This window comes from Charadrius vociferus, unplaced genomic scaffold, assembly GCF_000708025.1.
Source record: "Charadrius vociferus isolate BGI_N301 unplaced genomic scaffold, ASM70802v2 scaffold324, whole genome shotgun sequence".
In the NCBI taxonomy this organism is placed as follows: domain Eukaryota; kingdom Metazoa; phylum Chordata; class Aves; order Charadriiformes; family Charadriidae; genus Charadrius; species Charadrius vociferus.
The window spans coordinates 3,995,445-4,016,447 of NW_009648041.1; the positions used below are offsets into that span (position 1 = coordinate 3,995,445).

Genomic DNA, 21,003 nt, shown 5'->3' on the forward strand with positions numbered 1-21,003 from the left:
GGTACTGGAGGGCTGCACTAAGGTCTCCCTGGAGCCTTCTCTTCTCCAGGCTGAATAACTCCCACTCTCTCAGCCTGTCCTCATAAGAGAGGTGCTTCAGCCCTCGGATCATCTTGGTGGCCCTCCTCTGGATTCAGTCCAACAGGTCCATGTCCTTCTTATGTTGGGGGCTCCAGAGCTGAATGCAGTACTCCAGGTGGGGTCTCACCAGAGCAGAATAGGGGGGTAGAGTCACCTCCCTCGACCTGATGGCCACGCTTCTTTTGATGCAGCCCAGGATGCAGTTGGCTTTCTGGGCTGTGAGCACATATTGCTGGCTCATGTTGAGCTTCTCATCAACCAACAGCCTGAAGTCCTTCTCCTCAGGGCTGCTCTCAAGCCATTCTCTGCCCAGCCTGTATTTGTGCTTGGGATCACCCCAGCCCAGGTGCAGGACCTTGTACTTGGCCTTGTTGAACTTCAGGAAGTTCACACCGGCCCACCTCTCAAGCCTGTCAAGGTCCCCTCTGAATTCCATCCCTTCCCTTCCTTTGAAGTAGGTACTTCACAAGTAGCATTATCCACACCTTCAAGCCTTTCACAGCTGCTTGCTGTGGGTGCTCACCATCACTGGCACTATGTCCTTTGTCCTCTGATCGCTTCCTATCACCATGACAGTTTTCTTTCCCAGCCTCTGGTGAGTCATAGGAGCTGTCAAACCATTTCCTACCTGCCAAAGTCCTGGCACTAACATCTGTATAGAGGTTTAAAAGGATTTAGGCTGAGATTTAGTTTTGGCCCTCTCTGGGTCAAACTGTCAAATGGCTTTGAGGGTTGTGCTCTGTTTGTCTGCTACCTGTTACATATTTCCGACTCAAATCACTCCTGGCTGGCCTAATCCTTCCCAGGCTGGAGTTTCTGCCTCTGCTTACCGGCTCCCTTACAAAGTTTTGCGTTCAGGGTAGTTTCTCACATGTTGTGACATGGCAGCAACCTCAGCCCTTGTCACAGGTTCTGATTTTGGGAGGAAGCCGGTGCCCTCATTTTGGTCTAACAGTTAAACTAACTCGAGCATCATTTCTCTTCCTTATTTTCCTCCACAAGATGAAATGATGGAAGATGGAGATCACTTGTCACAACGTTATCACACCCTGGCCCCTTGCCTCCATTAAATGGGCGCAGAATCAAGAAAAGAGTTATTTCTCATATACCAAAGTGATCCCTTATGCTTATTTCGCATGTAAGTGTGCTAGTCATATTAAAATGCTCCTGCTTCCTTAGAAGACCTCTTGGTGACTTGTGTTTTCCAGACTTTGGCATGTTTACACTCGCCGTCTTAAGCTGGCAATGATTCATTCATGCTTCTTTTATCTTGTCATCTTCTACCTAAAAATATCAGCTGCCAGGAAGACTAGAAAGCAGGCAGCGGAGGGTACTGGTATAGTCTAGATCTTTTTCTTCCCTCTTCTAGTTTATTATTTTCAGTATCTTGTCCTTTTGTAATGGCACCATACAGACTAGAAGTAGCGCAGGAGCTGCACTTAACAACCCCCCCCCCCCAAAACCAAACCAAACCAAACCAAAACAAAACCCCAAGGCTGTGGGCTGTGAGTTGAGGAGGTCCGTGGTCTCCAATCTGGAGAGCTGAGGCGAGGTCTCAGCTGTGAAGCCCTTTCAGGCCCCCTGCTTGGGGACTTGGTGGAGTGTGACACTGATCTCTCTCTGCTTTGCTCAGTGTGTTGCGTGCCACATGTACTGGAGACTGATGGTCTCGGGTGATTTGGAAGTACTGCCATAAATTTTCAACACCTTCAAGAACCAAATAGAGAAAATCTCTTTGGTAGACACAGGGGTGGTTTTAGAATTTGTCTGTTGTTGCCAAAACCTCTCTCTGAAGGAGTGAGGGGCACAGACCTGGTTTGTGGAGAACATTTCCTGTGATTAGGGGTGGAGGGAATGAGCAGCACTGTTTCATGGATACAGCTCAAAATTGCATGGTTATAAGCATTGGAAAGGTTTCCTTAGAGGGAGAAGGGCCAGATACATAATGAAATACTCCTGAGTGACTTTGACTGGAAGGATACAGTGATGAGCCGTGGAATAAACCCCCTCAGACAGCGAGAACAGGCACTGGTGAGCAGCAACGTGTGGACACATGGTGTAGTGCTGACATTCATTTTATTTTTTAATTTGAAAAAATGCACTGCACTAAAGACGTTCACCATTAGCTTGTTGACTTTGAGCTTCTGGCTACCTTCCGCACTTGTAAAAATCTTCCCTTTTGATCATCCTTCAAACAGGAAATTTTATTCTCCTAATCCCTGTCCCACAATTGGCACTGCAGGAGTGAACCCGTAAGCCTGCTCAGAAGCTCATTGAAGTCATCTACATCAGTGAGCCCTGGCCTCAGACAGCTTGGAAGACTTTGGTACCTCAGCAGGGCCCATTAGAGCGCACACAGTAGTTGATCACAGCTTCTGATTTGTGCTGGCGAGGGTCTGGCTGGCAGAGTGTGTGTGGGCAAAGCAAGCTCATCCCTGCTGGTAAAAAGACTGCAGAGTCTCTGCCCTCGGTTTGTCTGTTGCTGTGACTTGCGAATTAAAAAGCAAGGAGAGGAAAACCGTGAGGATAAACCTGGAGAAGCAAATGGGAGGAGAAAAAAAAAATAATTTTCAATTTTGTTTGTGCTTTTTTATTCTACAGCAGAGTCTGGTGACCAAGACGAGCATAATACGCATATCGTAAGAGAGACAGCCCCACCGTCCGCGATTGATAGCCACACCAACGTTCCCACCACGGAACCATCTCAGAACCTCCCTCAATACCTACCTCCTTCTGCCGAGGATAACCTAGGTCCTCTGCCAGAAAACTGGGAGATGGCCTACACCGAGAACGGAGAAGTCTATTTTATAGAGTAAAGCACATTTTTGTTGTTCTAATTCAAAAAAAACCATCTCGTTCCCTCTCTCTCTGGGCATTAGTAAACCTCCATGGATGCATTTTGTGTGTGTGTGTGTGTATTAAATATTTAGTGTATACAGTTATGTTGCAGAGCTGTAAGTTCTTTACTGCTTCTGAAGGGGTTTTGCATTTCCTGATTGGATTAACATCCAAATTACTCCTGAGTTCAAAGGCAGAGGGAATTACTTGTTTTATGAGGGTGGTTACAAAAGCAACAGACACTTATAAAATATGGGCCAGTTGTTTTCACGGATGGAATGAAAGCTCCTAATTGAAAGGGCTGAGACTTCATTTCTGGAGCCGCCTCTGTGCATAATGCAGCAGAGAGAATTCCTGCGGTCATGTGCTCGGGCGGCAGCAGAGCCAGGGAATGGACTTTTGTGTTGTCCTCTCATCAGAGCAAATGGGCCAAACATGTTAACGTGCTCCGGTGGTTTGCAGAAGGCATAGCTCAGTGCAGAGCAGGCACAGTGAGTTTGGAAAAGAAGTACCTCGTGCTCTGCAGTCTTTGGCTAAGAGCTGAGGGCTGTCAGCAGTTTTATGATGATATTGATTTTTTTCATGCCATAAATAATAGTCCCTAATTATACTTGTCTAGATTTATTGAGATTGGAATAACTTATAAAATGGGACCTGTTAGTGGAAGAGATTTCTTGCACAGAGTTTAGCTAGACATTAAAATTCAATTAGCTTTTGAAACTCAAGCTCTTAGCTGCCTAAGTAGAGGAGGGGGGTGAGGAATTGATTTTGGATTTGATGGTCTGTGTAATGTGGTCTTGGAAACGGAGATCCTCTGTCTGTGTACCAGAAGCCAGTGGCCAGTTAGTACAGAAGAACCTCCTCTGCTAATGCCCCCTCTGGTACTCCAGAGAATGATGCTGGATTAAGGCAGCAAGGGGAGCAGTCCTGCTCAGTCATCGGGAGAGGGAACATTTGGACAGGGCCAAGGAGAGGTTCGTCAGAGCAGGTTTTCCCTTGGCTACAATGGCGGGGGCAGCCCCTCAGAGAAGGGAGCCAGAAGATCTGAGGAGCTGGGAGGTCTGGGAGCACCACAGCAGCTGGGAAAGAGATGTAAAAAAGGTTGTTTTCGGGTGCTTTCAATTACCCGAAGAGGCTCCACCAACCCCCTAGGGTAAGCCACAGTCGAGAAGGCACAATGCAAATTCTCATCAGCCGCGTGTCAGGTGAAACTGAAATGTGTTCATTATCCCAAACACTGTATTCTGCCCCTCGTTATGTCCTCAGGGTGCCTCATTCTTTGACGTACTTTCTGGCTTTAATGTATATAACACAGCCTGAGTAATAGCCCGTCCAGCCTGCCATTTTCCTCTCTGGAGGAGGACAGATGATGAGCACTGAATGCTGCCCAAGCAGCCGGTTGCTCCCTTTAGTCCCCGTGTGGGCCCCTGCTGTCCTTCCTTCCGGGTGCTTTAGGCAAGGGGTACTGCTGCTGCCACCAGTTTCCCCCAAACCCATCCCCATCGCTGCTATATTCTCTACGCACTGGTGTTCTCTTAGCGATGCAGGACTGCAGCGCCTCAAATTATTTGTTAGACTTTTTGCAGGAGAATCATGTATGTGGTGGAAAAATGTAGCCTGCATACCCTGCTGTCTGTCTGACGAGAAAATCTGGTGGCACACCAACTGCTTCCTTCCCTGACGTGCAGATTGACCATTTTGAGGATAGATACGCGTAGGGGGTGATTTTGTGCAAGAACGTGTTAGCGTGGATGCAGCACTGAATGACTGCAGTTCTATTAATTCTAAGGACACCCTGAGCCTAGAAACAATTTAGTCTGATTTGTATCAAATTAAGAGAGCAAGCTAATGAGCTGTGTGGACCCAAGCTGGCTCTGATGTCTGTACTATCATCTACAGCACTTTGGGTTATCAAGTCAGGGTGCTGAAGGGAACAGTACGGGAACATCTGAGCTCCTTGCGCAGAACCAGCACAGGTCCAGTGGGACCAGCGCTGCGTGTCGGATACCCAATCCGGATGGCTTGTAGCTGAAGCAATTTGGCTCTTGAGATATGTTTCTCTGGTGCTTTAATTAGGATTTTCATTACCCAGAGTATCCCAGTCTCTCATTACCCTGCGTGTAGATCTATGCATGTTACAGGTCTAACACAATTCTGTCCCTCTGAGTCTCTGATCTGAAAGGTGTTTCGCTAAATTTTCTGTGCCTCAGCAAACAACGCTGTTGTGAGCCTTTGGTGAGTGAGACGAAGTTGCAAGAAACATGCAAATATTTCACTGCTCTCCTCCCATCACCCTCTTTCTCAGCTAGACTATAGACCTTCTTATTTATAAGTTGGCAGAACCCCTCTGCTTTATTGCTGTTAATTTACCTTACTTGCTGAATTTCTGCCATTCGGTTTTCTGGTTGGCAATTAATTGCTCTGAAGCATACAAAAGTGTTAAATGCATTTGCTCATCTTGCCTTGGGAGGGCTGGGTAGTAGGATGTGTAAAACAAGGACTTTTTATTTACACACTCGGATCCTAGGGGTAGGGCAGTCGCGTCTTCTTGAAATAAAATATAAGTTTGCTGGTCAGTTGTTAGTTCCTCAGGGATCCTAGCCCTCATTACAGCATTTACAGCTACATGAGACCGTTGTGAGGCTAAGGTTAAGTTTGTAAACCTCTCTGAGACTGTGAAGGAGAAGTAAATAGCATTACTGTGGTATTGAAACTTAAAACTGCTAAGCAGTGTTAAAGGCTAAGCGAGATAAATGATACCGCAGGGACTGGAGGGCTATCTTTGCACGTTATGTCTAAGATGACATCAGGTTGTAGAAGAGGCATTACATTACCAGATTGTCTCCGTATGCAAATGAAATAATGGGAGAAAATAATTTCTAGAAAATGTATTTTAAGTCTGTTTACTATGCAGCCTTCACTGCTGGGACTGGCATTGCGATACTGTCAGGGGACTTGTAGAAAGGAAGAGTTGAAAGTAAAGCCATTCAACTTCCATCAAAGGCTTTGACAGAACATTTTTATTTGTGTAATTAAAAAGTTTTCACTGGAAGTTTTGTTCTTGACTAATGCTTGGGTCAAATCTAGACAAATGGCCAAGGTCTTTTGCAGGAACGATGGTCTCTGCATGGGTTAGGGAGGAAGGGAAACTTCGTCTTTTCATCAGGAGGCAAATGGCTCAGAGACAGCTCCTGGAATTAAGAAACAAACCACCAAAGACAAAAGCTTGGAAATTAGTATTATAATATTGCAGCTTTCACATGCATCCTTCCAGTCAGGAATGCTGATTTATGTATCTTCACTTTTCACTTTGGTGTTTTCAATGCCGAGGTTCTTCTGATTTGGTAGACTAGTTTGCAAAACATTAAATTGTAATGTCATTTCTTCTAAAGCAAAAAGTATGCCTTCAGGTCTGTTGAATAGTAAAGAGGATATATACTTTTATGTCACTGATACTTCAGCTCTGCTTTATTAACAAAGGTCATATTTCCATTTTTGGTTTCCAGCCATAACACAAAAACAACATCTTGGCTAGATCCACGGTGCCTGAACAAACAGCAGAAGCCTCTAGAAGAATGTGAAGATGATGGTAAGAGACTGAAAATAGTGAAATAATAATGTGTTTTTCTTCCTTTCCTTTTCCCCTTTCCAATAACCTGTGTTCAGAAATACTTGAAAAAAAAGAAAGGTTTATTAGTAAGTGCATAGAGTCAATATCCATTATGTTGTTGTAAAATCAGTCTGTGTATGTAAGATAGCCATTGAGATGGAAGATCATATAATAAAAATCAAAGAAGTGCTAGAAGTCAGAGGCCCCTGTTTTTGCAAAGGCATTTGAATAGTCGCTGATGCTGAACAAGACTCAAAGTTTTCTACCGTGTTTGCTCCTCGGATCGCTGTGTAGGAGGAAAGCAACTGAGTCTCTGCGTGCTCCATTGTGTTACGCTTCAACCACCTGCTTTACGTGAATTGAAGGAGTTATGTTATTATTTCCTTGTTTGAGCAGAAATAACTCAATTGCTCCACTTCTACTGTTAAATTCTGACAGTCTACTTAGTGTTATGATTGCTGAAAACAAATTCCATTTGAAAGTGTAGATTTTTGCCACTGAAAATTTACACTGAGGTAATTTTGTATTCCTTGAGATGTTGGAAATGCAAGCCACTGTCCAATATAGAGCAGCCAAATGCAGGACTGTTAAAGGAGGTTCTTTCCCTGCATCTATTAGGAGATGCTGGAAGAAAAAGGGAATCATGATGAAAATAACTTAAGTGTTTGGGAAAACATGTGTGGAAATTTTGGTCTACTGACCAGGAAAGGTAATGGTATTCTAACTCATAATTTTGGCTAGCACAATACTATTATGGTAGACATATCTTAAAAAGGGAAGGGTTTACTTTTATCAGTGTTGATGCTGTCCGTGTAAAATTAGTTTTCATAATATAATTAACTTCCTGCTGGTGTGAATCAGCTCAACAAGATTTACAATTTTATTTCAGAAAGAATCAACTCCATCCCTTTTCACTGGTAGGTTCAAACCTGGCCTCCAGAACTGCTGTTACTATTTTTGCACGTGCAGTTTTTCAACCTCTGCATCCTTTCACTTGTGAGATTTTGGAGGGTGTGAGACTCTGCCTGTGCAGCCTTCACTGCCGTGGTGCAGCAGGTAGCTCCATCTTCCTAGTGCACGATGCAGTCTACCCTCAAACCTCAAGGATGTGCAAAGCCCAGGTAAAAACCGAGCGTACTGAGCTGACGCTGGCTTCAGATCCTTGGCAACTGGCGTCATCTGTAAGAAGCGAGCGGAGGGAGCTGGATTAATGAAGTCCTAGCTCTGCACCTAAAAATGGATATGTCAGTGGGTAATCAGAACTGTAACAAAATTAAATAATAGCGCATGCAGGCAAAGCTCCCTCCTCCTTATAGTTCAGCATTGCTGGCAATTTAAAGAGGAGGTTGCTAAGTCTCAGCATAAGCTTTCCTCTTTCAGAGGGTCGTTTTCCCTGAAGCACAGCTTCTGTCCTGGCTTTCTCTACCAGAAAGAGTCCCACTACGTCGATGGCCCCGGTGAGGCCAAGAAGCAGCAAGTGCCGCTGTCGGTCAGCGCGGCTCGTGCTGTGCTCTGCACCAGGGCAGGGAGCAGCCGGGGGGATCAGTCAGCAGCGGGTGGCTGAGCTCCTCCATTAAACGGTTTTAAGTCTCCTCACAGAAGGGAAGGTCTTTCAAACCTCTTGTCTTCTCAGCAATTATAAAACAAGCATTGGGATAATTTATTTAATTGGGATTAGAAACATACAGCTGGGTAATTTTATTCTATTTCATTAAGTTCATAATTTTGTAGAGTAGTGGCATTTTTGTGCATCAGGTCTTTAAAATTAGCAGATTTCATCTTCCCCCACACCCCTTCACTTCATTCACAAGTCGCTCATTACTGAGTATTTTTAGCATTCGGTAGTTAAACCAGTTGCTTCATAAATACAGCAGTGCACTGGGCTGTTTTGTTTGGCTGCTCTGATCTTGCTTTGCACATAAGAATAATTATATTTGGGAAAACAATGTGAGCACAAAGAAGAGAGCAGGTTATTTTTACTGCATCATAGAAGCTGGACATTTGTGGCAAGGGTCACTGTTGGGACTATTTCACAGAATCACAGAATCACAGAATGGTTAGGGTTGGAAGGGACCTACTGAAGTCCGTGGGACTCCTCTGTTTTGTTTGTTGTGTGTGTGTGAGCGTGAGTTTTCAGGCTCGATCCCATCCTGTTTGTGGTTTTTATAAATGTTAGATGTCGTTTCAGATCTGTTTGGGTCCAGTCGCCTTGTGTTTTTTCTTCGTCAGGATACATGTCCCTAACAAGTTTTGGTCGTTTCCAGTTGTTTGGGCTATCAAAGGAAATCACAATTCATATTTCACGCTAATGGTCTGAAACAACTGTTTTGGTAGAATACATAGCAAACAGGTCATGGAAGTGGTTTTTTAGGTGTCCAAATTTTCAAAAGCAATGCTGTGACATTACATCTTCTGTTTGCTTCTGTCATTCGTGTGGCTTATACTTTACTGTATTAGGTCCAAGATTGTTTTTACCATCTTTGTTCAAGTTTTGTCATCATCTTTCATTTTCAGACTGCATTATTATTATTTATAGGCTAAGCAATACTTTAATCATCTGTGTCACTGTTAACTTATGAATATGGAGCAGATAATGATAAATGGAGCAACAGTGAATATTGATGGCTTTGTGTGTTTGAAAAATTATGTGATCTTTGTCCCAGGTGCCCCACTAAAACTGGTGCATTCCTGTGTATGCCTCACCAGTGCATTTGGACTTTGGTGTGGGCCTTTGCCTCCAGTTAAACAAGGCATTTTGCTTCATTTCTGTCTTAAATCATCGGAGTAGTTACAGTGAAGTCAATTGGACCTTGTATGCACATAAATTTAGGTACTTTCTTGAAAACCTTGCTACATTAGTTCTTACTTAGATGCAAGGTTTTCCTCTCCGATTTCTTCATTAGTATTCAGGTCTGGTCTGCTGATAGATCCATGTGTCTACAGGATGGATTGTGAAGGTCGGACCATTCAGATCTGACAGAGAAGCTTCACAACAGTGAGAACAACACGAATGTATTACTTTGCCGTATCAAACTGTGGCATGGAAGTAGTCAATTGATACAGATAATTTGAGAATGCAAGAACCAGTTCTTTCATTATCTACATCAGATCCATCAATATTCTGAGCACTAAAGAGTGATAAGTGGAAAGCTTGGGCTCGGTCTGTAGAACATTAGTGTCGGTTCTGCTGTTTGCTGTAGGGAATTTCTTGCTTGGTGCTGGTATCTGAAATTTTCTTTTAATTTTTTCTGTCTCATTTACTGCTCTTCCCTTGGAGAAGAAGGGGTACACACGGAGGAACTGGACAGTGAACTAGGTAAATCATCCATCTCTCGTTTTGATGTTTGCCTTCAACTGCACTGTTTTAAGCCTTTAATTACTTACTTTCTCCTTTGTATCATTTTGCATCTTTCTGTTTTTTTATTTCAACAAGCCTAATTTATCAGCAAAACTTCCCTCACACACAAAGCATTAATCTCCCCTTAGCTTCAGATCCACAGTGTTTTTCTTATTGGTTCAGAGTTTGAAGAAAGCTGGAGGGCCTTCATCTTGCAAAGTTTGTTCAAAATTGCTTCCTCCTGGACCATGCAAAAGTCAGGGGTTTTTCTGTTGGCATCACTGGCTCCAGGAAAAAGTTTATAGATGCCAAAGTTGAAATCGAGTAGCTGATTGTGTTTTTTCATGGGGGCCGAATACATTTCCCAGACAAGAGCAGCCAAGTGTGATTTAGAAAGTTTAAGTATTACGCACAATGCTTCTGCTGAGCTTGTGAATGAAACAGCTGAAAATTTTGCCTCAATAGGTGATTTTATAAACAGATGATTTTCGATGATGTGGTACACTTTTATTTGCTGCATCTTTGTGTGAAGAATGCTGTCTTGATATCTAATCTCAGCAGTGCTCATTCTGTTTATACTGATGGTGGAGGTAGTTGTTATTTCTGTTCAGCTATGCTCTAGTGCACTTGGAAAGCTTAAAGGCAGAAGAGGTTGCATAGGATTTTATTTTCACCCGCTCTGTTATTGCTTTTAAAGAGGACTGTATTTACAGTTTATAGTTCTGCGTACTGGAGGATTGTATTACCAGAAAATTAACCTCTGCTTTCTGTAATGACTTGCAAGTAAGTGTATTCTGCTTCCCGCTTCTGGGTGACCGATACAGCATCAGCAGCCAGCAGCTATTGCGTGGACTTTTAACACTATTTAACACTCCAGGAACTGTTCTTCTGGATAATACACCTGGAATAATGTTGGAGGCCTAACTCCTTTTACCGCAAGGATTTGAAAGAAATAGTTTAAAGAAGAACGCAGTCACCTTAGCAGTACATTAGCATTATGCGCAGCTCACACAAATAATCAGCAGCAGACCAAGAAACACCAGAAGTGAGTGGATGCATACCAACAACCTGCAAAGATTTCTCATGAAGGTCTTCACAAAGGGTGTCTTAAAATAAGAGAGAGGTTAAAAAATTCAGAGCAAATTCAGAGGCAATAATGAAATGGAAATGTTCCCTTCTTTCACTCTGATATCAGGATCTAGTGCAAGACAAGAAGAGCTGAAAAAATAGATGCAGAGAAACTCATTAATTGATAAGCCTGACCCCAGTTCTGCAGGCACTTACCTGCAAAAGTGTTTTGCTGGAACATCATGAGATGTTACCTTTGTTTTAATGCAGATAAGCTTTATTGAGCTCACAGCCCATCGATACACCGCTGAGATTTGCAAATGTTGCAGTGTAAAGAAAGTCATTTTCAAATGGCTCAGTTGGTTACAGCACCGTTAGGGAGGGGGCATGAAAACATACGTCCTGTTCACTAACCGTAGTCGTGATTAGTATAAACTGGTTGTTGCCAGAAGTTTAGCTCCTTAGCTTCTCAACAGTTTCTTTTCTAAATATAAGAAAATGAACACTTGAAGCATTTGCACAACTTCTTGTTTTCCTAAGAGGTGGATTGAATATGGAGTAATAGATCACCTCTCTTTTAACAGAAGGTTATATGAAGGACACAAAAAATTAATCTTTGGAGTAGAATTTGGCATCCATTTGATATATTTGGGCAGATCCTCTGGGCCTCACGGGGAGCAGTAAGAACTGAGTATATTGAAGTCCTCTTCACCTCCTTTATGGTGTTGTATGGGTACGACTAAAATACCCGGTGGCTGGAGAAGTTTGGTTTCCCCCTCTGTAGGGTAAGATACTAACCAAGAGCATCTCAGTAGGAATCCATGTATTTACCCCAGGCTTAAAAGTGTAAAATTGGCTATTTGTCCATTGAATTTACCTGCTGACAAATGCTCTGAGACTGCAGAGTGCTGGCTGGATGTACCAAAATAGAAACCATATGGCTTACTCAGGCTCCTAATGATGCAAAATGTTTTGGGGAGTCTTATAAATAAAATCTGTGATAAAATCTGATGCTCTGGGTCATCCTCAGTTTGGCAGGAGGGGGAGAGAAGGGAGATGAATAATTTAAAGCCACTAAGAAGCTAGACTGTGCAACATGGCTATGGAGAATATTGCCTTTTGCTTTAGGGAAATTTCAGAGACTTTCAGAAGTCTGAAAGTGCATCTACGTACTCAACAAATGATGTGTTGAAAGCTGCAGTTTTGTATATTGTTTCTTCCAAGAACATAGAAATGTGTTGCTTAAGTGGAAAGCTACAGAGATAGAAAATTGGAAAGATTTTGGCACAGCACCATTTTGGGGGTTAGGAAAGCACTGGGTTTCTGACCTGTGAAAATTTTTTAAAAGAAAAGAAAAAATAAAATTTAATACCAAGCCCTTTTGTGAACAGAAGAAAAGCCAAAAAAAAAAAAGTTTTTAAACTTTAAAAATTAAAAACACTTAATAGTCCAAAATAGACAAAAGATTATTTAGCAGGAAAAATTGTGGAAAACTCATTTTAAGGCATTTGTTCATTACTTCTCCTTTCCCTCATTTGCTTTTTATTTTTCTTCCACCCCCAGCTTGGTCTCTTTACCATTCTACTTCCACCATAGTGCAAAGAATTAAATGGCTGCCACAACTTGTGATTTTCCTGATTGCATGCTAGGTCTTAATTTAAGTGCACTGAAACTCTTTAAGCCAGTCCCGCAGTGTTTTCACCATATGGGACTCCTTTGCAAACCTGAGAGTTTCCTTTGCGAAAAGGCTTTCAAGATTGGCCTTTGGCTTTCTGTCTTTTTCTCACATACACTTGCACCGTGTAAAGGCATTATCTGTTTCTGAAGCATTCCTTTCAGATTGATCTGGTAATAAAATTGTGGAGTGTTTTCATGCCCAAAAGTTAGCACTGGCTTGCATTTAATTGCTTATGTCTCAAGGAATCCAAAGATGTTAAACCCAATCAGGATAAAATAACAATAAGAATGGAAACGCTACCTTGTATCTGCAAATAAGGGACATGTGGAGCAAAAACCATGAAAATGGGTTTCATCTGACCTCCAGCCAATTCTGAACACAAACATAAAGTTTGAGTAATTAGTCCATGTGTGTTTGTATAGATTCTGTACATCTCCAGTCTGGGGGTATTTCTATCCTTATGGCAACATAACTGAAGTCTGTACATGCAGAACTAAATAGTTCTAATACTAAATACTAGTTCTAACTAAATATTTATTCTAATTGGTGGGCCATTGTTGATTGTATTGGCTCAGTAATTGATGCCATTAATGAAAATAAATCTTTGCATTTGATAATAAACAAACATCGATCATGTGCTATCAGTCTTGTGAATTTAGTGATAAATTTTGAGGAATTATTTTGCATGCAGTATTTCAACTTGTGTTATCTGACAATGGTTTTTAATTATTATGATTATTATTATTATTTAAATGAATCTGCAGATTCCATAGTACCACACTTGCACAGCTCATAGTGTGGCGGAACCTTCTTTTGAGTTGATTCACAGTATTACACAAACACACCACTCTGTATTGTTAATAGGATGATTATTTCAGTACCCACAGCCAATTGTGTTTAAATGAGTGGGACAAGGATCAGGCCCTTAAGTAATACATAAGCTTTAGTAACCCTCAGTTGGATGCTGAAGAGATTTTATTACATTCACTAATTATAGTTAAAGTACTATGTGCAGTCTAGAAAATCAACAGGAACAAAAGTGGATGTATTTCCAAATGTTAATTTCATCTTCAGAACCATTTCTTGTTAATTGTGCTAATTAAAAAAGAAGTCTCTGTTACATGTGATTATGGCAATATGTGGTTTTACATTAAGTGCTATACATCTGTGTGCCAGCCCCACTTGGGTGGATTCCATTGGCCGGGCATTTACCTTAAACTCACTTTGTTCTGTTTCAAGATGTGCTTTTGCGTTGGGCTCAGGGCTGAGCAGTGCAGTGTAAATCCCTAAGAAAGGAGTCCCCATTAGTGTGCTACAATTACTTGCCATAATCTCACCCATCTTCATATGCTGGCATTAAAGTGCCTCTGGCTTGTTGCCTGCATCGGCTTCCACTGCGGTGCTCCATCCAGGGCCACTCTGCCCATGATGGTGAAAACAGGAGGGTACTCGAGGCACTCCCAGAAAGGAAATTCATTGATCATTTGTTTATTTAATGCAAAAAGCAAATCTAAAACTGACTGGCATGGGCATCTTCCCACAGATTTGCTAAGCCAGCGCAGGTAGGACAGGCTATGATGTTGGTGCCGTGCTATGCCAGCCTTTAAAAGGAGGATGGATCGTTCTGAAAAAGTGTTCAAAGCGAAGTCTGAGATACCCATGAGTTCTGCATGCTGAGCAGGAGCAGCTACCTGTTCAAAAAGAACTGCACTGGAGGCTTCAGTAACGCTTTTTCTATTTCCAGAGTTGCCTGCTGGTTGGGAGAAAATTGAGGATCCCGTATATGGTGTCTACTATGTAGAGTAAGTGCTGCTCTCCGGTTCTGGTGTGGCTGTTGGGCGCAGGAAGGCTTTCCTCTGCAGCAGTCTGTGTGCTTTCTTGGTAGCGTCTCATACTGAAGAGGAGGAGGCCCTGGCCCCTATATAGGCTGGGGAATGGCACAGGGCCCGGGAGAGGGAACCCTGCCTTGCCATTCCCCATCCTCTGGTGGCATCTGGCAGCAGCACCTTGGCGGGGGGGGACGACTCAGGGCAGACAGGAGCACCCCGGGTAAGCTCCAGGGGTGAGCTCAGGAGGGGCAGGATTACCCCTGACTCAGGGTGTGCAGGAGCCCCAGTACCTCACAAAATACTTTTATCCAGAGAACGTTGACAAGTGTGCAATTAACTGAGCTCGATCCGCTTTGTATAGCCCTATGATCAAAATACGAGTGTGCAAAGCAGACCACCAATTCAGTTGCAAAGACACTCAAAAGGAGGAACGGATGAGCCTGTGAGACCAGACAGCCACGGCAGAGGTTCTTGCATCAGGCTGTGTTGTTGTGAATAGAATTACAGGTTTGCTGGGTCTCTCTCTGGAATTAGAACAGCTTCTTCTTTATCTAGATGTCACATTGCTCCCTTGGGAAACCAGAGATCTGAGTTTCGTTTCATCACTGACCCCATAAAATGAATTTTTAATTATGTGTATACTCCTGTCTAGTAGGGTGGCTTATGATAGCCCTCAGAATAGACATGGAATACAGCTTCTGTCTGCTTTGGCTCATTTCTGACCCTGCCATCTGTGCCTAGGGAAACAAGGTTAGCAAACTGTGTAATTAAGGCTTGACATTTATTTACCAAAGACATCAAGAATATTTTTCGGCTATTAAATGCCATGCCAAGAGGTCTTTCCAGCATTTTTTCCTGTCACTTTGTATATACATGCCGGTTAGTTTTGTGGCACTCCCTAGTGATGAAATTAAATAGAAAAGTAACAGCAATGAGACATAGGTTTATTTTACTTACTATCTGTAAACTACCAAGACGGTTATAACTTGAGCATTTGTCTCTGTCCCTTCCAATTCAGGCACTTTATTATTGCATAATAGTTTTTATTGAGAAAAAACTGTATCATTAAAAAGTTTATATCCTTTTAAAGCAGTTATCATTTTTTCTTAACTTTCTGAAGATATCTTGAAATTGGAAATCTTTTACAGAACTTGTGAACTTGTTTTTATTTGATTAGTTAAATATTCTTCCAGCGATTTAATATTGATCTTCAGCAGAAAAATTCTGAACATAACTATCTAGAGTGCTTGTATTGTAATTACTTGAAGAATTGGTTGTTTGTTGTTTCGGGGTTTGGAGGTTTTTTTGATAAAGACACGTTGGACAAGAGACAGTAAAATAGCAAGTTCTTAATGGTAAACTTTGGTTTGGATACAAAGATAGGGTTTAAGCTAATATAATTTTCTAAGGTCTACCTGCTCCTCTGCTGTAGCAAAATCACTATTGAAAAATTGCCCTTGAAAGGTTGATGAGCAGCTCATCTCAGCTGCAGCCATCACCTGCGGAGTCTCCAGACCTGCCTTCACCACCCTGGCATCTGTGGCCGGTGTTCGTTGTTTGCTTTCATGAAATGGGTAATCCTCTGTGGAATGCATTGCTTGTCTGCCACGTTTGGCGCTGGGCTGCTTTTTTTATTCTTTTCCTGAGATTGGTAAGAAATATTAGCTCTAAACATCTCATACGGGTGAAAAGCTGCCTAATGGCGCTCCAAGGAGGACAGCTGAAGTTTCACCCAACGCTGGTTTCCACTGGGAGTACTTGCTGGGGCTCATTCTGAGTGTACTTAGATCCATCGGAGCCCAGCTTTTCAGCTCATAGCCTGCATCCCTGCGGATATTTTTAAGACACCCTGTTAATAGTGTGCATTGATCAGGTGAGGTGTTACCAGTTGTTGGGTTTTGTGCTGTTTTGTTTTGGTTTTTTAACTTCAGTGAGCCAGGGAATGACTGCACCTCTGGGAATCTGATTAAAGCAGGGATGACTTAGGCCTGTCTTTTAAAATGCAGTCAGACAGAGCGCCTTTTCTGCTTTAATCTGATTTTTCACAGATAGATTACTACTTCAATGTATTTGAAGGAATTAGCTATTCCTACTCAAGACATCATATCAATACTGGAATCAGCTTGTTTTCCTAACTATGCTTTTTGGCACGGCTAGGTGAGCGTTGCTCCACGTACACTGTGTTTGGTATTTTACTCCTTTCCTCAGAGGAGTTTCATGCCTGGCCGTCATTCCTACTTGTCACAAAAAGGGTTTCCTAATTTATTGCTCTCTTTCATCTCCAGCCACATCAACCGGAAGACACAATATGAAAACCCAGTTCTTGAAGCGAAGAGGAAGAAACAGCTTGAGCAACAGCAACAGCCACCAGAAGGTTGGCACCACCGAGGGTGTGATGGTTGGGGTTTTCATGAGGGAACGTGCCCTCCCTCACCTTGGCAGCACCATGCCAATGTGGTTGTCCTTCCTTCTTGTGGATTTAACGTTTAACGGCAAAATGACGTACATAGGAAAGGTTGCATATGCCCTTCAGATAAGATGTAGCAAAGGAAAAAATCTAAACACTTTAACATAGTAGTTTTCACCCCTGTTAAAGAGGATTTTTCTTGTAACATCCTTTATTTCTGGAAAGTTTCTAGGCTTCCCAGAAACAAAATACACGTTTTCCTCTTTAATCTGCTCCATGAAATTACTCACTGTAGCTGGTGTTGTTCCAGTCTGCACTGGGACTCATAGGCTATCGAGGGGGATGAGGAGTGGGTATTTACATGTGCACTAGAGAAACCCCTCTGCATTGAGAGACTTCTTAACCCAAGACCTTTGGATGTTGTAAAGCTCTAACATCTGAAGTAACTTCACTATTTTAAAGCACATTTTCTTCCCTTTTCCTCCCCCCCCCCTTTTTTCTTTCTTTCTTTCCTTCTTTCTTTTTTTTTTCTTTTTAACTTTTAATGCAGCCCAACTGCAGTGAGGAGCCTGTGGCATTTGGGTTTGTTTTGGTACCTTCGTAGCTTTCACACCAAGTTATTTCACAACAGTTATTTTCCCAGAGGAAAACAATTTCGGCTTCAGCATTCCTCCTGCAGGCCATTTCCCACAACATCAGCTCTTCTACTTAGATGCCCTGAGGAATAGATTTCATAGAAAAATCCTAAGTTTGAGCATGAGGTAGGGTGTCGCAGCAGATGGATGAGTTGACCTGGACATAGAGAGTCCTCCAGAACCGGTTTTTGGACATCCCATCCATTATATTCCCTCTCTCTGTGACTCTGTTTCCTCTCTTGCCGTGCTTCTCACGTCTCCTCTGCTTGAACCCCACACTCCCAGTGTGCATACGTGCAGGAGCTCATAGTGCTGTTGTGAAAAGAGTAACATTTCCCTCTCTGCCCTCTCTAGAATGGACAGAGGAGTGTCCATCTCTCCCACCACCCGCTGCTCCAAACCATGTTTCAAACAACCAAGAGGCAGTTCGGGAAGCACCAGTGCAAGGTAACAACCTTGTTAAACCAGTTGTAGAAGGGCAACAGGGTGTTTTTTTTTTCCTGAGAATGAAATTTCCTCAGCCACCAGCAAAGGGAGTATCTCCATGACTAGTGTCACACACCAGGGCACGTGCCTGCTTATCTCAGTTCCTGTAGATTTTGAGACTAGTTGTTTTGAGAAACCACATTTGTTACTAAATGCAAGAGGCAAATGAGAATGCCTGCATCAAAAAAGGATTGTGGCTATTCTCTGTGTAGCATTCCAAGTCTGTAAAAAGGCATGGTGAAAACATGAGTTACAACATTGGTGGGATTTAGCAGCCGCTGCCGTGGATGCAAGTGCAAGTAGGAGGAGACCCTTTTCTACAGAGCTGTATGGATAGGCAAGAATTAGGCCTTTACACCTTCAGAACTCTACTGAGTTTCGAATATGGCTCTTTTAAGATCTAGTGCAGAGATTTCTTTCTGGTCTCATAGTTCAACATTCCCTCCCAAAAAGCAGCACAAGATCTCACCACGTTGCACTGTGATTAAGACGTGTTTGAGAGCCAAAGTCAGTGTCACCCCACGTGTGCATGTGCGGGCAGGTAGAGTTTCAAGTTAAAGTAGTTCAGGAGCCTGGAAACTGGTCAGCGTATTTGGGAACCGTGACATTCATAGGTTGCCGGCACTGTTTGGCAGGACCTTGGTTTCGGGGAGCTTGGGTGTCTTGGTTGCATTTGTGACATCTGAGCAGCCAGATTCTGGTATTGCCAGGGATGAGTCTGGCTTGCAACTGTATGGATTTTCCTTTTTGTGTGCTTTGAATCCAAATGAAAATTTGGGGGGGGTAGGAGCTGGGGGGAACACCAGAAGAGGAAGATTCTCTGCCATTTGGGGAGCTTTGCAAAGCCAGCAGGCCTCCATGCTGAACCTGACTTTCTGTAGTTACAGAGGGCAAAGAGGCACAAGCGCCTTGGCCACGTATTAGGGGCAAATTTACATCATGCTTCTGAAAAATCTGAGTTGAATCTCCCCGGGAAGCTCTGCACGAGGAGGGAATGATAATAGGTCCATATACTATGGACCTACTTCGAAGTTGTGCATGTGTACAAATACTTCGGGCTATTAAAGCTTTATTTATTAGTGTCAATGGTCTGTGTGTAGCCAAGTGCTCACAGACCAGTTGCTTCTCTTAAATAACCAACCAGACAGGACATGAATCGTTCCTGAATTTGCAGCGTGAGCTGAAACATTGCCAGATCAGGGTGCCAGCAAGGGCAGAGAGTTCCACTTGTACCTGTTGCAGTACAAGTGCTCTCTGGTTACAAGTGGTTGTAAGTAGGCTTCATCTTCGGCTACATCTACATTGCATGGGAAGCAAACGGCATTGCCCCGCTCGGCGGGAACCAGAGGCAGGGGAAGGTGAAAGAGGGGGAATCTGGCTGGAGCACATCGTCCTGACAGAGCTGGGAGCTCTGTCGGGGGGAGGCTGGCCCCGGGAGCTGGGAAGTACTCCCGTGCTCCACAGGTCAGCCGTGGTCTCCAAAGGTGAGCCTGGTGAGGGTGCTGCTGCCCCGGGCTGCCTTTGCTGCCCTGAAGGGCCAGGGAGTGCTCTCTGCTGTAGGTGGCAGCAGATCAGCCCTTCCAAAGCAGATTGGAAGTGTGGAATTTAACAGCATCCCAAGCCCCTAGCCCATTCCTGAGGGGTGTTAGAGTACGTTAGAGTAATCTGCACTTGCAGCAAGGAAAAACACGGGGGGCCTGGGGGTGGTACCCTGAGCAGCAGGCAGCTGGGGTTAGGCATCTCATCAGAGTGCCCCAACACAGCTGGTCTTCCTCGGGGAGACGTCTGTGAATGCCACCACTGCCTTTGACACTGTCAGGCTGAAGCCAGGGCTGCCCAAGCGTCCACGCGTGGCAATGCAAAGGACCTGTCACGCAGGGGATGACGTTAGCAGCCTCACTCAGCTCTCCACCCACTCCCGACTGCCAGCCGCGAAATTTTGCAGTGATATTACAGTAGAGCGTTAGCCTGGCTCAGCACCACTCTGAGTGACAAGTCCTAGTACCTGCTGATGACTCCTTCTCTCTTTCATTCCTTTCTCTTCCTTTCTCAGTGCTGCTCCCTCTTCTCCCGCTCCCCATTCGCAGCAGCTGTTTCCAGCTTCCCTGTCCCCCTGCCCTATGCCCAGGGGTTCCCATCTCTCCCACTGATGGCACTGCTGGTGGGGATGTGGGCACAAGGACCCCTCCTTGTGCCCCTGGCACCGCTCTCCCAGCTGGGGTTTTGTAGATACACTCATTTAAAATGTGATCCCCTCCCAAAAGCTGTAGGTGGGATGTAGCCTGTGGTTACGCCAGGGCAAGCTCACCCCGTATCGGTAGGCAGACGCCAGCAAGCTGTGCTTGTTCTGTTTGTCTTTTGAACCAGAAATCATCACAGGACCAAGCCCCGCTGCACGCTGCCTCTCAGCCCTGTTTGTCACCTGAGATGTTGGGTCGCACTTTGATAGTGAGGGCTTTTTTGCAGCTCAGGGTCTGAGCAGAGCATCTGCCCACAGTGCGCAGGATTACCGGGTTCCTCTGCGACCCTTCAAAGGCAGAACACTGCAGGTCCTCACACTACCCCCTCATGAATAATCTTCAAATATACTTGTTTTTTTTTTCCCCAGTCAAAGGCTTACAAGTCTCAAATCCCCTCAGTCTCCCTCAAGGTCTCCTTTCTAAACAGAAGCCCACGGCAATGCTGACGAAGTTTTTGAAAGTACGCCAGCTCTCCTGGCTGCGATACACACTGCCGATCCTGGAGCTGTCACCAGAGGGCTTAGCGGCACGGTCTTTTCCCCTCCAAGCGTTAAAAACAATTAAAAGTGCAAAGGTGTTTAGTTTTGGCACTGTGAAGTACAGCAACTGTGATTCCTTTCGTGAGCCTGTGCAACATGCTTCGCAAGGATGCGCTTTTGTCTTTGGAGCACCTTGTTCCCTCTTAATTGTGCTCCCGGAGAGCATTAAGAGCCCTCCAGCACAGCCGCTCCAGTCCCAGGCCGCTCTTTGATCCGTACTTCACAACGGCAGTGTTTCATCGGCAACAGACAAGG

At 43.9% G+C, this 21,003-nt stretch overlaps 1 protein-coding gene across 1 annotated transcript in view; it reads left to right on the plus strand.

Moving 5' to 3' along the window:
* Window positions 1-21,003, plus strand: part of MAGI1 (membrane associated guanylate kinase, WW and PDZ domain containing 1) — a 317,178-nt gene that overhangs the window by 238,327 nt on the left and 57,848 nt on the right. The window contains exons 5-9 of the mRNA XM_009883598.1: window positions 2,683-2,893; window positions 6,426-6,508; window positions 9,810-9,845; window positions 14,357-14,414; window positions 16,727-16,815. Of these exons, the coding sequence (XP_009881900.1) occupies window positions 2,683-2,893; window positions 6,426-6,508; window positions 9,810-9,845; window positions 14,357-14,414; window positions 16,727-16,815 (477 nt within the window). The remainder of the gene's footprint in view (window positions 1-2,682; window positions 2,894-6,425; window positions 6,509-9,809; window positions 9,846-14,356; window positions 14,415-16,726; window positions 16,816-21,003) is intronic.